The sequence below is a fragment of the Betta splendens genome, chromosome 13 (assembly GCF_900634795.4).
Source record: "Betta splendens chromosome 13, fBetSpl5.4, whole genome shotgun sequence".
NCBI classification, from domain to species: domain Eukaryota; kingdom Metazoa; phylum Chordata; class Actinopteri; order Anabantiformes; family Osphronemidae; genus Betta; species Betta splendens.
Window position 1 is genome coordinate 14,610,143 of NC_040893.2, and position 18,335 is coordinate 14,628,477.

Here is an 18,335-nt window from a genome sequence, read left to right on the forward strand (position 1 = left end):
TTTGTACTTTCACTTTGTTCAGACATGCCTCCTCTTTGCTTTACAGGAAACAACAGCATGTGTGTTTGTCTGTTGTGAATAGATCCATCAGATCAGTGGAGTTCCTGTCTAAATCATCCCTTAACCTTCATTTGTAGAAATATGAGTCTGTTCTCAGTTCATCTGCTGGTTTATGGTTTAATTAGAAGTGTGAAAGGTGAAAATGCTGAAATAATTCAAATCCACAGCAACTGCATAGTGGAAGCAGAGCTCTGTATTTGTGCTGAGGAAGGACCTGTCAGTCAGCTCCTCAGCCTGTTGGAGGTGAATAACTGGATCAACTCAGTGAACCCAGACTGAGGATCAGCACACGCCAACATTCTACGAAAGTCTAAACCAGGGAAGGCTCCTATTTCCTCACATTACCAGGAGGTGTCAGGAAAACTGACATTTCCTTCATTCAATTATTAATTCACAAATAACTACCCTGGCTAAAAAAATAAAGGGAACACTAAAATAACACATCTTACCAGTAGATATGAAAAAAATCTTAATAAATACTTTATTGTTTTCATAGTTGAATGTGCTGACAACAAAATGAAAATCAATTTTTTTAATTCATGGAGTTCTTGATTCGGAGTCACACAAATAGAAGAGGAAAAACACATTACAGGCTGATCCAGCTTTGATGTAATGTCCTTAAAACAAGTCAAATGAAGCTCAGTAGTGTAGTGTGTTGGGCCTCCACGTGCCTTTTTGAGCTCCCTACAACGCCTGGGCAGGCTCCTGATGAGGTGGTGGATGGACTCCTGAGGGATCTCCTCCCAGACCTGGACTAAATGACCCGCCACCTTCTAGACAGTCTGTGATACAACGTGGTGTTGGTGGATAGAGTGAGACACGATGTCCCAGATGTGCTCCACTGGATTCAAGTCTGGGGAACAGGTGGGCCAGTCCATAGCATCAATGCCTTTGTCTTGCAGGAACTGCTGACACACTCCAGCCACACAAGGTCTAGCAGATTACCAGCCAGTGCATGACCTCAAACCGTTCTTGTCTTCTGACCCTGCTTTCGCCTGCGCCCTGTCAGTACCTCAGCCTGTGCTGGATTGACTCGTGTTTGACCGCTGCCTGCCTGACCACGCTTTTGCCTGCTACTTTGGAATAAATGCCATTGAGCCCTGTTACGTTAAGGTCCTGTCTCTCGTGTTGTGCATGTGGGTTCTACATCTCTTTTTCCTGCTCAGCGTGTGACAGTGTGAACCTACTGCCATCTGTGAAGAGTACAGACATCCAGCACAGTGTTGGGCTGTACTGCACCTGTTGACGTGGGGCCCTCATACCACCCGCATGGAGTCTGTTTCTGACCGTTTGAGCAGACACATGCACGTTTGTGACCTACTGGAGGTAATTTTGCAGGGCTTTGGCAGTGTTCCTCCTGTTCCTCCTTGCACAGAGGGGGGGGGGGGGGGGGGGGGGGGGGGGGGGTAGCGGTCCTGCTGCAGGGTTGTTGCCCTCCTACAGCCTCCTCCACGTCTCCCGATGTACTGGCCTGTCTCCTGGTAGCACCTCCATGCACAGCAAACCTTGTCACAGCTCACATTGATGCACCATCCGGGATCAGCTGCACTACAGTACCTGTGCCACTTGTGTGGGTTGTAGACTCCATTTGATGCTACCACTATAGTGAAAGCACCGCCAGCATTTAAAAGTGACCAAAACATCAGCCAGAAATAAAGAACTGAGAAGTGGTCTGTTGTCACCACCTGCAAAACCACTCCTTTATTGGGGGGTCTTGCTAGTTGCCTATAATTTCCACCTGTTTGCTATTTCACCTACACAACAGCATGTGAAAGTGATTGTCAGTCAGTACTGCTTCTTAAGTGGGCAGTTTGATTTCACAAAAATGTGATTGACCTGGAATTACATTGTGGTGTTTAAATGTTTCCTTTATTTTTTTGAGCAGTGTACATGAAGTAATTCAACCTATGATCAACTTTCATTATTCATCCATTCAATCCTAACTTTATTGTTTTGTTAAACAATAAACAAACGGAACTAAAGACTCAAAAAAAGAAATGTGAAACCGTAAAATAATAAAACCCAACATGCAAAATAGATTTTTTTTATATGAATAATGATAAAGATGTTTTAATTAAGACACTAAACACAGTATTATTGGTTGTGATAATCAGAACCAGAAAGAACTTCATAGATCTATGTCCACTGATGTAGATGTTAACAGCAATGGTTCTAGAGAAAAGAAAATGTTACAGTTAACGTACAGTCACTGTGTCATTAACTGTAATTACTTGTGGAGCTCAGAAGCGTCCCCTTCTTTATATGGTTAATGAAGATGTTTTGATTCAGACACTAAGCACAGTATTATTGGTGTTGATAATCAGAACCAGAGACAAGTTCACAGACTGTAACTGTAATTACTTTTGAAGCTCAGAAGCGTCCTCTGATAATCTGATCAGCGTTTTACTGTGATGCAGGTTCACGTGGTTTTATGTTCTGTGACCAGTGTCCTCAGTGTCAAACCTGTGCCTGGCTCAGCAGCTGCCTTCTACCTGCAGCTGTGGTTAACAGACACCCTCTTTACCACCTGAAGCTCAGCCTGAACACTCAGAAACCCTCAGAACTGGCAACTGTTGGGAAAGGAAAATACAGGAAAATTAATGAATAGAAGCAGAATTAACAGTCTGTTTGTCCCACATGTTGGTGAATGAGGTCAAGCAGGAACAACCTCAACTATGTGAATATTGACTAGAACCTGCCTGGACCTTCTTCTGTCCTAACCTGGTACAGGTAGAACACTCATTCAGAGCCATCCCTGAGATTTAAGTGCACACTTTAAAGTGCTCTGCAGCCTCTTTGTGGCTTTGATGGTAGAGTTGTACCAGTAAACACAGGACAGAGAAAAGCTAAAATAACAACCAAGAGAGAAAATGTCCAAAACCTATTAACATCACCACATGTCACAGTTTCTCCTCCCAAATAATCAGAGAAGGTTGGATCTGTGCTGTGATGCTCAGTGTGACCTTTACTGACCTCAGTCTCTCTAGTCCATAGTCAGGACTCTTCCATAGTTCATACAGTGGCTTCACATCTGAGTTTGACAGGTTGTTGTAATCCATGTCCAGTTCTCTCAGATAAGAAGGGTTTAACTTCAGGGCTGAGGCCAGAAGTTTACAGCTGACCTCTGACAAACTGCAGTGACTTAATCTGAGAAAAGAACATAACTTCAGGATTCTGCTTGAATCCATTTAATAAATAAATGGTTAAATCAATGAATAAAAACAGTGTCTGACTTCAGGATCTCCAGTTGACAGGCTGGATTCTCCAGGAAAACACAGAGCTGCTTCACTCCTGAATCCAGTAGGTGTGTGTTCGAGCTCAGGTCCAGTTCTCTCAGATGAGACGGGTTGGACCTCAGAGCTAAGGCCAGACTGGAACAGTTGATCTCTGTTAAACTGCACCTATTCAGTCTGAACAAAGAGAAGTGAGCATTTTAAACACCAGGTACCAGGTAAGTGTTTGTTCATGTGACCAATGACTCAGCTCCACCAACCAGAGGCAACACAAACAAGAAGCATGTGCTGAACACCATTTCAATAGACAAGGGGAACTAATAGAACAGCTGTGCTTTCAATGTTAGAAGAGTGTATGTTAAATAACCCATAGCAGCAACAACATTCACTTTACAGTTATCCGGAAACGAACATTGAAAACGTGTCCAACCTCAGAGTCTCCAGTCGACAGTCTGGACTCTTCAGGAAACCACACAGTTGCTCCACTGCTGAAGCCTGCAGCTTGTTCTCACTCAGGTCCAGTTCTGTCAGATGGGACGGGTTGGACCTCAGAGCTGAGGCCAGAGAACCACAGCTGATCTCTGACAACCTGCAGGAACTCAGTCTATATAAAGAATAAAACCTGAATATTTAGTGTTGTAGTTGAAGTGTTGGCTTTAGTACATGACTGGAAGACCTGTGTCTGTAGCTTAACCTCACCTTCACATGTCAATAGTCTGAACATGAAATAAACTAACGGTCTGACCTCAGAGTCTCCAGTCGACAGTCCGGACTCTGCAGGAAACCACACAGCTTCTTCATGTCTTGGTTCTGGATGCTGTTCTCGCTCAGATCCAGTCTTCTCAGATGTGACGGGTTGGACTTCAGAGCCAGAGAAACAAGGCTGATGTTTGACAACACACATCCTTTTAAGCTGTAGGAAAGGAGTTTAACATTAGTTTTATTATCTGGCCCCTTAGACAGGATCAGGACTCCTGCTAACACAGGTTCTGTAAGTCTACACTCACTCAAACACTACAACTCATTTCATTTCTACAACTCATGTTTCATTATTAAGGCTCCACCTGCTGCTGCAGACGACACAATAAACAGACACTGAATTAGTTACTGGTCCCAGCTACACATGTGACCTACTGTACTGTAAACAACCATTTGCTGATGAATCATCTGGTCAGAGCAAGTGGAGGAATAAATATAACCATCAATAGGAAACATCCTGCTGATTCTAGAAATAGTGGGGCTGCAGAGTTGATGAACTACTACTGATGATCAACAGGAATCTGAAGCATGAAGCCAACCTCAGAGTCACCAGTCGACAGTCTGGACTCTCCAGGAAACCACACAACTGCTCCACTGTTGAATCCTGCAGCTGGTTGCTACTCAGGTCCAGTTCTGTGAGATGGGACAGGTTGGACCTCAGAGCCGAGACCAGTGAACAACAGCTGGTCTCTGACAAGCTGCATTCACTCAATCTGTGTTAATGACATGTGATCCCTTTAGTCAGAAAGAAGCTTTAATTGACATTACTGGAGTTTAAAAAAGAAACACCTGAAACCAAAAGATGGAGATTAAAAACAGTAAAATAACAGTGAAACAGTGACAGTCTCTAGCTTATATATTTTTTAACCTAACCTTGTTACGTTGCGATTAATGAACTAAACCACTGAGGAGAAACCAGACTATAGCACAAACAATGATCAAAAAATATCAGCTTCACATCCTCCTAATCAGAACAAAACTTAATAACTGGACCTCACCTCAGAGTCTCCAGTCGACAGTCTGGACTCTCCAGGAAACCACACAACTGCTCCACTGCTGAATCCTCCAGTTGGTTGTCACTCAGGTCCAGTTCTGTCAGATGGGACGGGTTGGACCTCAGAGCTGAGCCCAGAGAACCACAGCTGGTCTCTGACAACCTGCAGGACTTCAATCTAGATAAAACATAAAGATGTTACATTTCTTTTTGCTGCTCTGTTTATTGGTGGGTCCATAATGTCTTATACTGTATATTACAGGTTTACAGAATGTGTTCACCCACTGAGGCCACAGGGCTCCACACTAACCTTAGACGTTCTAGTCGACAGTGTGGACTCTCCAGTCCAGCACAAAGTAGCTTCACTCCACAATCTGCCAGGTTGTAGTTTCTACTCAGGTCCAGCTCTGTCAGATGTGAAGGGTTGGACATCAGAGCTGAGGCCACAACTTTACAATGAGTCTCTGACAGTCCACAGCCAGAAAGTCTGTGACGTTAAAAATAGACAAATAGAAGTCAGAAGATCATAAAAAATAGAAAACCTGAGCAACTAGTGTCAATAACCAGGTTCCTTCTAACAACAGAGTAAACTCACTGAGCCTTTCTGCAGTTCCTCACAGCTGGAATCAGTCTCAGTCGTCCCTCCCATGATGTGTTGTACTTCTTCAGGTCCAACTCCTCCACAACCTCCTCTGACATCTGCAGCATGTAGGCCAGAGCTGAGCAGTGGATGGCAGAGAGTCTCTTCTCTGATATGTCCCCTGACTTCAGGAAGTCTTCGATCTGCTGATGGACTGAGCGATCGTTCATCTCCATCAGACAGTGGAAGATGTTGATGCTTCTGTCTGGAGAGATTTGGTCATTGTTCATCTTCTTCAGGTTCCTGATGGTTCTCTCTATGACGGTTTGCTGAACGTTCTTCGTGTGACCCAGCAAACCTCCTAACATTCTCTGGTTGGACTCCAGACAGAGGCCATGAAGGAAGCGAACGAACAGGTCGAGATGAGCACTTTGACTGTTCAGGGATTTGGTCATGGGGGCGGCACGGTGGTGCGGTGGGTAGCACTGTCGCCTCACAGCAAGAAGGTTCTGGGTTCGATTCCCGGAGGCGGCCCTGGTGCCTTTCTGTGTGGAGTTTGCACGTTCTCCCCGTGTTTGCGTGGGTTCTCTCCGGGTTCTCCGGCTTCCTCCCACAGTCCAAAGACGTGCATTAGGTTGATTGGCTTCTCTCCATTGCCCGTAGGTGTGAGTGTGTGAATGAATGGTTGTCTGTCTATGTGTTGCCCTGCGATGGACTGGCGACCTGTCCAGGGTGTACCCTGCCTCTCGCCCGTAGCCAGCTGGGATAGGCTCCAGCACCCCCGTGACCCCGCACTAGGGAGTAAGCGGTTCAGAAAATGGATGGATGGATGGATTTGGTCATTGTTTCCATTAGAAAGAAATCAAGGGAGAACATGGTGCATTCTTTTTCCAGGAAGTTGTCCAGAACCTCTGACTTCTTGTTGGTGAAGCAGTGGAAGATGTAGACGGCAGCCAGAAACTCCTGAACGCTCAGATGGACAAAGCAGTAGACGGTTTTCTGAATGACCACACTCTCTACTTTGAAGATCTCTGTACAGATTCCTGAGTGAACCAAGGCCTCTGTTGCATCTAGACCACACTGCTCCAGGTCTTCTTGGTAGAACATGATGTTTCCTTTCTGCAGATGTTCCCACGCCAGCCTCCCCAGCTTCAGGAGAACTTCCCCGTCAGCCTCCGTCAGCTCCTGTGGACTCGTCTCATGTCCCTCATGGTACTTGTTCTTCTTCCTCTTGGTCTGGACCAGCAGGAAGTGTGAGTACAGGTCTGTCAGGGTCTTGGGCAGCTCTCCTCTCTGCTCTGTAGTCAACATGTGCTCCAGAACCGTAGCAGTGATCCAGCAGAACACTGGGATCTGACACATGATGTGGAGGCTTCTGGACGTCTTGACGTGTGAGATGATTCTGTTGGACAGATCCTCTGTGGATCTCCTCCTGAAGTACTCATTTTTCTGGGCGTCGGTGAAGCCTCGTACTTCTGTGACCCTGTCCACACACGTAGGAGGGATCCGATGGGCCGCTGCGGGTCGGGAAGTGATCCAGACCAGAGCCGAGGGAAGCAGGTTCCCCTGGATGAGGTTGGTCAGCAGCACGTTGACCGATGACTTGTGTGTAACGTCAAACACCAGCTCGCTGTGGCTGAAGTCCAGTGAGAGTCTGCTTTCATCCAGGCCGTCAAAGATGAACAGAAGCTTCAGGACAGCGAGCTGCTCTGCTGGGACCTTCTGGAGCGTTGGATGGAAAACATGGAGCAGCGTGAGAAGACTGTGCTGCTGATCTCTGATCAGGTTCAGCTCCCTGAACGACAGCAGAACCAGAACACTGACGTCTGGGTTTTCCCGGCCCTCGGCCCAGTCCAGAGTGAACTTCTGCACCGAGAAGGTTTTTCCAACGCCAGCGACGCCGTTGGTCAGAACCAGTCTGATGGGTCCGTGTGGGTCAGAGGAGGCTTTAAAGATGTCGTGGACCTTGATGGGAGCTTCATGGAGGGTCTTCTTCTTGGAAGCTGTCTCCAAATGCCTCACCTCATGTTGGGTGTTCACCTCTTCACTCTGTCCCTCTGTGATGTAGAGGTCAGTGTAGATGCTGGTGAGGAGGACTCCACTTCCTGTTTCACCTCCTTCAGTCACACGTTCACATCTGTTCTTCAGACTGAGCTTATGTTCATCTAAAGCCTCCTGCAGAGCAACATCTGCTGAAAGAAGAATGATTCAGGGTCTAATGAACATTTTCACCATGGTTTGCGCTAAAGAAACAAATGGTTTAGCTCAGCAAAAACAATCATCATCATCATCTGCCACTTGTTCATTCTTACTTTGGATGGTGCTGGTCTGACTGGTTGGGTCCAGTCGATCTCTTTTTAATATTTCACCGCACTGGGGACAGGAGTGTTCTGATGGTCCAGACTGGTTCCAGTATGAGCTGAAGCACTGTCTGCAGAACCAGTGTCCACAGCTGCTAGAGACTGGATCCTTCAGTCTGTGTTCACACACAACACAGCAGGAGGGCTGCTGCCTGCAAAGACAAAAGATGAAATGAGAAATAAAAAGTGACCATGTCTAAACTTGTCTGGTGTTTCTTTAGCATTTCCATATGACACTGGGAAGAGGGTGGGCAGCCTCAAACTACTCTGCTAACTCTAACCCATGTGGGCTGACCTGATGACGTCCTCTACTGAGCTGTAACTGGATGGGCTGAACGTGGGTGAGACTGCTGTATGAGAAGCAGGTTTCTTACTTTGTGTCTGAGGGTCCAGGTTCATCACTAAAGAATGGGGGGTTTTCTCTAGACTGGTCACTCTTCAGGGACACACAACTGGGAGCTGGAGACGCTGCTCTTCTCTTCTTCACACACTCACTCATCTTCTAGTCTTGTGTTTGTCTAAGAACCAGCAGCAGCGACTGATTTCACACTAAAGGAATCAGGACAAACAGGTCTGACATCGAAAACGAAAAACAGACATTGTTCAGTAAATTATAAATACAAATTTCACAACTTTTACTGTGATAGAACTGTGATCATTATTGACAGATTTATTGTTACTTTTCAATCTGAGCAGCATTGTTTACACATTTTCATGCCGTGTTTCACTGAGGATATTTTTCTTGTTTGAGCAGGATTCATCTACGACTATAATAAATTAATACAGACTGAGACGTGAGAGATGTTAACACATTACAAAAAACACAAAAACACAACTTAACTCAACGTCTGAAAGGGTTAGGGTTAGAAGAGGAAAGGAAACGCTCACCTTTGCTCAGGTTTCTTGTTTTGTTCCATCAGCAGTTGAAATCTGAACAAACTGGTTCCGTACTCTTACTTTCTCTTTGCTTTACAGGAGCAGCTTTACATCAGCATGTGTGTCTGTCTGTTGTGACTAGATCCATCAGATCAGTGGAGTTCCTGTCTAAATTCTCACTTAGCCTCCACCTATAGAAATATGAGCCTGTTCTCAGTTCATCTGTTGTATTATTGTTTAGAAAGAATTAGAAATGTGAAAGGTTAATACAACTTTATTAACAGACTTAAAAGTCCATATAGACAATACAACAACACAGAAGTCAAAATTTAAAAAATATACATACACACATATAAACATATACATATATATGCGCATACTTTTATATATACGATCATATAGATATATAAAATCATAATCAAGCTATACCAGTGTTTCAGAAAGGGCAAATAATATCTTACCGCATTGAAGTATGGTTCTGAGAGCAGCTTCATATTGTGCTTTTTGGAATTGTCAACCTGATTACCAAATGTAATCATTAGCTTCCTTAGCAGGGCTTGAAATGAGCTTACATCTGCATTACAAAACAGTTCACTAGCACTGAAATACCTGGGCTTACCCAACAACATCCTAAAGCAGTCATTATACGCTACCTGTATTTTATGCATGGATGACTTTTGTACTGAATCCACATCTGTGCTTTACAGAGGGGTACAATATGTTTTAAAGAGATTGATTTTCACAGGGTCTGAACACAGATGAAATTTTCAAACCAACATGTTACCTTTAGCGTATAACACATGACACTGCCTTGCAATATCGTCATCTGCCAGCAGATCAGGTGCCCCAGATATTTAATCTTGCTACATACCTGCAATGATTTCCCAGACAAACAGAACTCAGGAAAACATGAATCTTTGTCTTCCTCCGTCCTAAATCTCATCACCATGCTCCTCTTAGCATTATATACAACATCATATTTAGAACCATACTCTGAGCAAATATTCAATACAGTAGTTGCTTAAAACCTGCACTGCTAGGAGACAGAATAACCAAGTCATCAGCATACATGAAATGATTGATCAGAGTGTCCCAACTATAGAGCCCATTTTGATTGTCAGTGGTTCCAATATACACATTTATTCAGTCTAGTAATATTATTTCCAGGGCTTTAGGAATGACACTTGCTAAAGTAATAGACCTATAGTTATCAGACAAACCCACTTTCCCAGTTTTATCCTTAATAACAGGCACCAGGGTAATGGCGAGCAAGGTATCTGGGAGCATCCCGTGAGTCATGCAGATTGACAGATGGCTAGTAATGCTGCCACCTTGGGACTTGCAAACTTCAAGTGCTCTGCTCTAATGAGATCAGGTCCTCTAGCTTCCTGGGGAGGCTGAGAAGTGTGATCACAATTTAGCTGAAAAGCGCTCACACTCTGGATTTCATCTTGTCAGTAGCCACGAACTAAACACTAAGACACTTTGCTTGCAAATCCTGACTTTAAAATGCATCCATCCATCCATTTTCCAAGCCGCTTATTCCCTAATGCGGGGTCACGGGGTGCTGGAGCCTAACCCAGCTGGCTATGGGCGAGAGGCAGGGTACACAGAGACAGACAACCATTTACACACACACTCACACCTACGGGCAATGGTGAGAGTCCAATCAACCTAATGCACATTTTTGGACTGTGGGAGGAAGCCGGAGAACCCGGAGAGAACCCACGCAAGCACGGGGAGAACGTGCAAACTCCACACAGAAAGGCACCAGGGCCGCCTCCGGGAATCGAACCCAGAACCTTCTTGCTGTGAGGTGACGGTGTTACCCATAATAAAGTACACAAATACATATATGAGAACTAATTAGTAGTAGTAGTACTAGTAGTAGTAGTAGTAGTAGTAGTACATAGTACACACTCAGTAAATGCCAACTAATTCAGTGCTGTTTAGTTTATTAGATTAGTTTATTAGAGGTTAATAGAGTCAACATGACAGAAATTAGAGGTCTTGTTATTTTGGTAACGACATTTTCTCCCCATGTCAAACATAATCATTGTGTGTTAAAAAAAACTATTCGATTTCATTGAATAATGTTGAATTTCCCTAAACATCCATTGAGAATTTAGTCCTCATTTAACTACTACAGTAATTCAGCAGCAGCAGAACACAGTTCAGCCATACTTGACCAACGGGTGGTCGGTCCAGGGAGGCAGGTTGGACAGCTTCTGCTCAGTGGAGGCTTCGATGGGCCAGCCCCAGGCCTTGAAGAATCCACACAGGTTCAGCTGCACAGTCTGAGAGAAGGTCTCAGCGTACAGGTTCATCTTTCCATTGTTGTCACCGGGAACGTTGGACATGGTATGGTAGGCAGCAAACACCTTCTTAAAGGCATCCCAGCCAAACCTCTCCTGGAGCTACAGCAAAGCACACACTTCTGTTATCTGGAGGACGTTCAATGGGTTGTTATATGTGAAGGATGTGATACTCTCTTACCTGCAGGTAAGTCTCCAGAGCCACCCACACATCCCACTTGTTCAGATCCCTTCCCCTCCTTACATACTTCTCTATGCGTGTGGTTCGTTCTGCTACAGTCAAGTGTGAGTGAGCCTGATATAACAGGGACAAAATAAGATGATTGTAAAACCACATAATCCCAATGAAAACCTGACAAAAAAGAACACCAAACTCAAAACTAGTTGTTTCAAACTAAAAGTGATCTACTGCACCTGAGCCCTGTTGATTCCCAGCACCTCCTTGTGCATATACATCGACCAAAGTGAAAACATTTACTGTATTTCTATCAATCTTTCATCTTCTTGTGTTACAATGTGGACATGTGGCTCAACGTGGCTTATAGACAGATGTGGTCTATATATGAAAAGAAACTTTTTTTCTTTAATTAAAATCTAACGAGTGCGGCTTGAATTCAGGTGCACTCTATAGTCTGGAAATTACGGTAAAACACAACTCTAGTGTCAAACTAAAAGTGATCTTCTGCACCTGAGCCCTGTTGATTCCCAGCACCTCCTCGTGCACATACACCGACCACAGGTTACATGTGCACTCTGTGGTGTGTGGTGGGAACTCCCAGCAGCCTCTCTGCTGATTGTGTCCTAGCTCATGAATTGGACCCCACATGTCTTGAACACGGAGCAAGTCCTTCGCAACGCTCCTAAACGCCATGATGGGATAACCTGAATGCATCCAACCTAAGCAAAGTCAAAGCACAACGGATTTGCAGCATCTCTTCAGTTATGCAGGTTCAGAAAGGGTCATACAGTATACACAATGCCTGAAACTATTAACAAATAAAAAAAAATCTCACTGTGTAGATTTCGTACTGGCAGCTCTGTTGTTTGATTTTGAAATATGTGACATTCTGACAGCAGTGGCTACTATTGAGCACACGTGCTGGTTCCGTAAACCGTGAAGACAAATTTACATGTAGATAAAAATAAGTTTATATATTCAGTATGTCATATTATCTTTTGTGTAACTCAACAGAGGAACAATTAATAAACACACATTTACACAATCAAACATATTCACCATGTGAAATCTGCACATCTGTTACAAAGCGTTCTTTGCGAGGGAACTTGTGTGGTATAGCAGCCAGGTCAGCGATGGCCCTCATGACTTTATTCCAGTGAGCTGCGACCTCATCAGGACGATCCAGATCCCGGACAGCCTCTGATGGTACAGTGAGGATGATGTTCTCAAACTCCAGCTCTGCCCACGGTGAGGGAGCCGTACGCAGCAGCAACCAGTCAGCTGCTGTTGTCTCACCTGAACAACACAAAGAATATGTGATGTCTTTAGTTTGTTTCATATAGTAGTGTAGTGTACACTGTACATGTTCACTCAACTTACTTAAAGCAATACTTCACAGCTGAAAAACAAGTTGTGTTATAAATCTTTTACTTTTTATCAGCAAAATTGTGCATACAACATTTAACATTGATGGTCTATTTCCAGAGAAAACAGGCAAAACTAAAGTAACTTGTTGTTACTTTAGTTTTCCATGTTTTCTCCACTACTTTAATTTCTCCCTACTTTAGTTTTTGGTCATATCCTACAACACCTGCATGCGTTGCGTCTGACTAATCACCTGAGCTGCAGACATTGACCCAACATGTCATTTAGCTCCGCCCCCTCACAGCCCGACTGTTGCTGGGGCAGGTACAGAAAAAAACAGGAAGCACTAGTTGTAGTCTGTGAGCACATGGCAGTCAAGGAATGAATGATAATTTATCTGCCTAGAAAATATGGAAGAAACTGAGTGTCATTCTTACATACTACCCTAAAGTACGTTGCTTTTGTCAACCCCCATTAAAAATTGGTGAAGTGTTCCTTTAAAGTCAATTGCAATACACAAACATACAGTAAACCACGTGGACCAATGCCAATCACCACACACTTACCAAATTTATAATAAGGTGCAAGTACAGCAGTCTGCACAATGACCTCCACGCTCTCTACTTTAGTGTTGGGTGGGGCCACCAGGTAGAGGAGCCCCCCCCAGAGGTTGCACACCTGCATCACATCTGTGCTCACAGAAAACTCTTCACACACACATGGAGCTCTGCACAACTCCTCAGCATCCAGAAAGTCAGTTTGACAGCCAATCTGGATCTGAAGTAGACATGAAACGTGTTTTACTGCTTCAGGAGGAATGAAAGGTTTTACTTAACAGTGTGTGACTATCTTATCCAGCATCCAAAACTGAAACTCTGTTTTGTCTTCCACTTTTTTTTTAGATGTGCTACTGCCAATTCCAAAGTTAAATTATTATTATTTTAATATAGTAGAGTTAGAAGTTAGAACAATTGATATGCTTTATCTGCGATATGCAAGCCTCTCCATTATATATATTTGAATTTTAATTTACCGTCCATCCTTTGTTGGTGATCTCTGCAGGACAAATCATATATGTCTTCATACCAGAAAACAGGTAGAGCCCTGTACTGATCCATTCCTCGTTTCCTATGGATACACACAATATTTACAATATTGAAAAGTAAAAGTACACAGATTACTTGCTATAATGTATATATTAATAAAATGTGTTCCCCATGTTTTCACCACAAACCTGCTGTATTAACATTAATCTTGATCCTTTTGTTATTGACAACTGGCATTTCCACGTTTTCCTTGATCAGGTACGGCAGGACGGCATCAGGATGTGGACAAGCCCTAAACACCTCAGTCACTACACTGAGGAGAAAGTGATCTCTGGGATTCTTTGCAGGGGTTTTCTCATTTACCTTGAACAAGGAACAATTGCACATGTTAACTATGGGGTGCCGAATGTAAAAGGAGCACCTATAACTAGTTTTCTCACATTTAACTAAATGACACAACATGTTTTCTCACATTTAGTTAAATGTGCAACAGTCTAAATCCATCCATCCATTTTCTTAACTGCTTACTCCCTAGTGCGGGGTCACGGGGGTGCTGGAGCCTATCCCCAGCTTGCTACGGGCGAGAGGCAGGGTACACCCTGGACAGGTCGCCAGTCCATCGCAGGGTAACACAGACAGACAACCATTCACACACACCTACGGGCAATGGAGAGAAGCCAATCAACCTAATGTGGGAGGAAGCCGGAGAACCCGGAGAGAACCCACGCAAACACGGGGAGAACGTGCAAACGTGAACCCAGAACCTTCTTGCTGTGAGGCGACAGTGCTACCCACCGCACCACCGTGCCGCCCCCGCAACAGTCTAAATGTAAATGTTAAATGTAAATGTTAAATGTAAATGTTAAATGTTAAATGTAAATGTTAAATGGTAAATATAAATGTTAAATGTTCGCCGAGTGTAAACTGAATATTCATGAATGTGCAAGTAGACTCCACCCCTACCCTCAAACAGCGCTGGTCTCAGATCAGACACGTGAACTCAATCACCTCAAACAGTGCGCGCAAACCCCGCCCACATCCGATCTGGAACCTTTTGTTTTTAGCCTGGACACCTGCCGTTACAGCCCGTTCAATCTCCTCCACCGGGAGTCGGAGCTGCCGGCCATGATGGCTGCGACTTCAGGCTTCTCTCCACTATTTTCGTGCACAGATCCAGAGTCAGATGTGGGCGGAGCTATGCGTACTGTTTGACGTGTTTGAGTCCGCGTCACTGATCTAGGATAATAGGGGGTGGAGTCTACTTAAATATTCGGTTCGATCATTTAACATTTACATTTAACATTTAACATTTAACATTTACATTTAACATTTAACATTTAACATTTAACATTTAACATTTAACATTTAACATTTACATTTAGATTTAACATTTAGATTTAACATTTAACATTTAGATTTAAATTTAACATTTACATTTAACATTTAATATTTACATTTACATTTACATTTACATTTACATTAACATTTATATTTAACATTTAAATTTAGACTTTTGCACATTTAACTAAATGTGAGAAAACATGTTGTGTCATTTAATTAAATTTGAGAAAACTAGTTATAGGTGCTCCTTTTACATTCGGCACCCCATAGTTAACCCGTTATTATGTGTAATAAAATAAAATAGTAGAAATCATAATAAAATTTAATCACTTAATGGGAAATACACAGCACATCTGTTCAACACACAGCAAAGAAATGAGATTTGTGTCTTACAACATCAACATGAATTACTACTACCAACTCCCATGCAAACATGACAATGTAGTGTAAAGTTTATTTAAACGTACTGTTTCTATGATCAAACTATTTGTATTGCAGACATGTGGAAACATTGCTCATTCAACTTAAAACCCAAATCATGCCAATGTAGGATTGTCTTCTACTGTATATGACATGAACTAAGTTACAAATGACTTTACAGTACCTGCTGCTCACCTGTGATATGCCTGACTTTTTCAGGATGTCAGTGAGCGTCGACACCACCAGTGCATAGGAGTAGCAGTCACAAGCCTTTATCTGCAGATAGCTGGCACAGTCAGAACCCAGTTTCTTAAGGCTTTGCTCCTCATACTTTGTCAGTGCTTCCCCTTTGATGACATGAGCAGCAACACGGCGTAGAAGATAGCAGAAGTGGGATTTAGACTGAGTGAGATCAGGAACCTTGTAGGAACCTTCCTCAATCGTCTTCTCCAACAGGCTTAAGCCCATCTTGTTCAGGATTTTATTCCCTGAAAGTACAGAAACATGACAGACATTTATTATAGGACCCTCAGCATGATGTGCTGTATCATTAATAATATGGAGTTCAGCCATCACACTATCTTACCTGAGAAGTCAGTCATTGGGTTTGGGTGTGTATATGCCCACCACCACGCATGTCCACCAATGAGCAGGCCTCCTCCCTCTGCTACAAAGTCCTGGATTTCCTTTTCATTTTCCTCAGTGTACGCTGTGCACACAAACACACTCAGATCTTTCCTGAACGTTGTCTTTGTACAGTTAAACCCTGACTTCCTGTAGAGGGTGAAGGCTTGATCAAGATCTGGAGAAACGCCAATGACGCCTTTACGGTTTTCATCCAACCAGTTGATGGCGTTGTTCCAAAAAGGAGCCATGGTCTGTAACAAAGATCAATTATCCCCCAAAACATTTTGATGGTCACTCAGCAGTAAATGTCACAGATGAGGCATTAATTCATATATTCTGCACCTCACCTCTATTTTCAGTTGTCCTTCATGTGAAACTACAACAACTCTTCCTTTTCCATAGTAGGCCCCTGCCAGAAATGTCCGTCCATCCTCTGTGGTACCCACAGGGAAGGAGAGAGGCCCATGGACCAAAACCTCAGAAGCCACAAACCCCTTTGCAATGTTCAACTCTGAAATTCCCTTGAGTAGGAACTCCAAGTCACCTCTGAAGTCCTTACCAACTCTGAGTATGAAAGGGGGAAGTAACAGGATAAAGCTGGTTGAGAAAACATGTTTGGGTGAAGTCCACATTTATTCCAGACAAGTGATGACTTGTATAACATTTGGTATATCATGAGCATAAAGAATTGTGTGGAACGACAGGACATGTCAGTGAAGTCAAAGCTTCTGTTACATTTAGATATTCAATCAACATACCTCAAAGCCTTCCAGGAGGATGGGATCTGTGGGTACACAGGCAGGATTTCTGTCTGGCCATAAATGTCAGAGAAGTAAATTCCTGCCACACTTGAGACTTTATTTCCTGGAAAATCAATTATAACATTTTCCTTTGGGTGATTTGCAGCCCAGTTCCAAGCTTGACCTGCAATCAACACTCCTCCTCCAGCTTTCAGAAATGCCACCAGGTCCTTTGGGTCTTTACCCACGCTGTAGGCGTCTGTCACATACACACCAACCCCAAGGTTGTTACTAAAATCTCCCACAACTTTTACTTGGAATTTGGATTTATTGAGCCTATCAGCCACTGCCTTGAGATTTTGTTGGACCCCCACTTGGTTGTTGGAGCCATCCCCTGTCAACCATGTCAGAGCGTTTTCTACCAGAGTGGGAAAGAGGTACAGGTAGGTCTCATGACTCAGCACCACAATCCTTCCACTGCCATACAGAGAAACAGCCATCAGAACCTGGCCTTGGCTGTTCATTGCCAAAGGAAAGGCTTGATCTCCAGTCAGCAATAGGTCACATGGGACAGAGGGATCCTCAAAGTTCAGCTCTTTCAGTCCCTTCGTCAGGGACATATAGGCTTCATGGTGGGGCTCAGTGGATTGGAATGGCATGGTTGGAGAGTTAAAGTGTATAGGTGGACTATTTATTCGTACAAGTGTTCCGGAACTTGCAGAATGAAAAGTGTTTGATCTGAGAGACAAACAGAACATTCCTTATTATTAGTTAAGGTAGAAAGTGACGTAACGGGTTGAACAGCACTTTCCAGTGTAACCGATCGGCTTCTGTGTTGCATTGGGGGTGGCATAGTGCGTCCACGCCTGGAAAATCCTTTAGTTCTCATGTAAAATGTCATAATGCATCTTCAACACAAAATTCACTGAAATCTTTTCTTCATATACTTCATATACCTGAAATATGGTTTATATAAACCAATGTAAAAGAGAGTAAATACCTGCCCTCTCAAGTTTCTGTACTCTACATGTCAATACAAGCAGATGAGGTAGAAGATTAATGAAACCTTTAAGCTAGCAATCAGTCATCTATTGCAACTAAGTGGAATCTCATGTTAATAAAGGTCAAATGTGACCTCACATTGAGGTTCTGAACTATATGTTCGGTATGGGAAGTATGTTAGCAATAGAAATAGGTTTTGCTCATTGAGCAGTAGTTGAAAAAGTTCCTCTTACCTTTTCTGTTTTGTGGTGAAATGTTGAGTGACCACATTAAATAGTGACTGATCAATGAGTGGTTAGATGTCGTTTCTAAGACTGTAATTAAGTCAGCGTGAAGCCCATAGAGGGGGAAAGACTGATGTCACATCTGATAACAAATAATCTGAATACGTATGTAGCTGTCAGATAAATATAGAAGAGTCATTGTATCACAAGAGGAA

General features: G+C 43.4%; 2 protein-coding genes across 2 annotated transcripts; both read right to left on the reverse strand.

Moving 5' to 3' along the window:
* Window positions 1–1,913: 1,913 nt before the first annotated feature.
* LOC114867600 (NACHT, LRR and PYD domains-containing protein 12-like) lies at window positions 1,914–8,589 on the reverse strand. Its single transcript, XM_055513799.1, has 11 exons — window positions 8,361–8,589; window positions 7,939–8,138; window positions 6,458–7,818; window positions 5,642–6,069; window positions 5,357–5,533; window positions 5,051–5,224; window positions 4,592–4,765; window positions 4,039–4,206; window positions 3,724–3,897; window positions 3,294–3,470; window positions 1,914–3,207 (listed from the first exon to the last, which is right to left on the reverse strand). The coding sequence occupies exons 1-11, from the start codon at window positions 8,483–8,485 to the stop codon at window positions 2,961–2,963; spliced, it is 3,405 nt and encodes a 1,134-aa protein (XP_055369774.1). The 5' UTR covers window positions 8,486–8,589; the 3' UTR covers window positions 1,914–2,960.
* Window positions 8,590–9,247: 658 nt separating this feature from the next.
* Window positions 9,248–17,891, reverse strand: LOC114868057 (TRPM8 channel-associated factor homolog). The gene is made up of 11 exons (XM_029171371.3): window positions 16,913–17,891; window positions 16,502–16,718; window positions 16,114–16,405; window positions 15,723–16,015; window positions 13,955–14,129; window positions 13,754–13,848; window positions 13,287–13,497; window positions 12,415–12,651; window positions 11,866–12,074; window positions 11,359–11,472; window positions 9,248–11,279 (listed from the first exon to the last, which is right to left on the reverse strand). The coding sequence occupies exons 1-11, from the start codon at window positions 17,650–17,652 to the stop codon at window positions 11,037–11,039; spliced, it is 2,826 nt and encodes a 941-aa protein (XP_029027204.2). The 5' UTR covers window positions 17,653–17,891; the 3' UTR covers window positions 9,248–11,036.
* Window positions 17,892–18,335: the final 444 nt, after the last annotated feature.

Coding starts and splice junctions, on each gene's coding strand:
- LOC114867600 (XM_055513799.1), bottom strand. CDS start 8,485: ATGAGTGAGTGTGTGAAGAAGAGAAGAGCAGCGTCTCCAGCTCCCAGT. Junction 8,139..8,360: donor CCTGGACCCTCAGACACAAA/GTAAGAAACCTG, acceptor TTGTCTTTGCAG/GCAGCAGCCCTCCTGCTGTG. Junction 5,534..5,641: donor AGGAACTGCAGAAAGGCTCA/GTGAGTTTACTC, acceptor TTAACGTCACAG/ACTTTCTGGCTGTGGACTGT.
- LOC114868057 (XM_029171371.3), bottom strand. CDS start 17,652: ATGTTCTGTTTGTCTCTCAGATCAAACACTTTTCATTCTGCAAGTTCC. Junction 12,652..13,286: donor TGCACCTTATTATAAATTTG/GTAAGTGTGTGG, acceptor TGTGTTGTTCAG/GTGAGACAACAGCAGCTGAC. Junction 12,075..12,414: donor AGATGTGCAGATTTCACATG/GTGAATATGTTT, acceptor GACTTTGCTTAG/GTTGGATGCATTCAGGTTAT.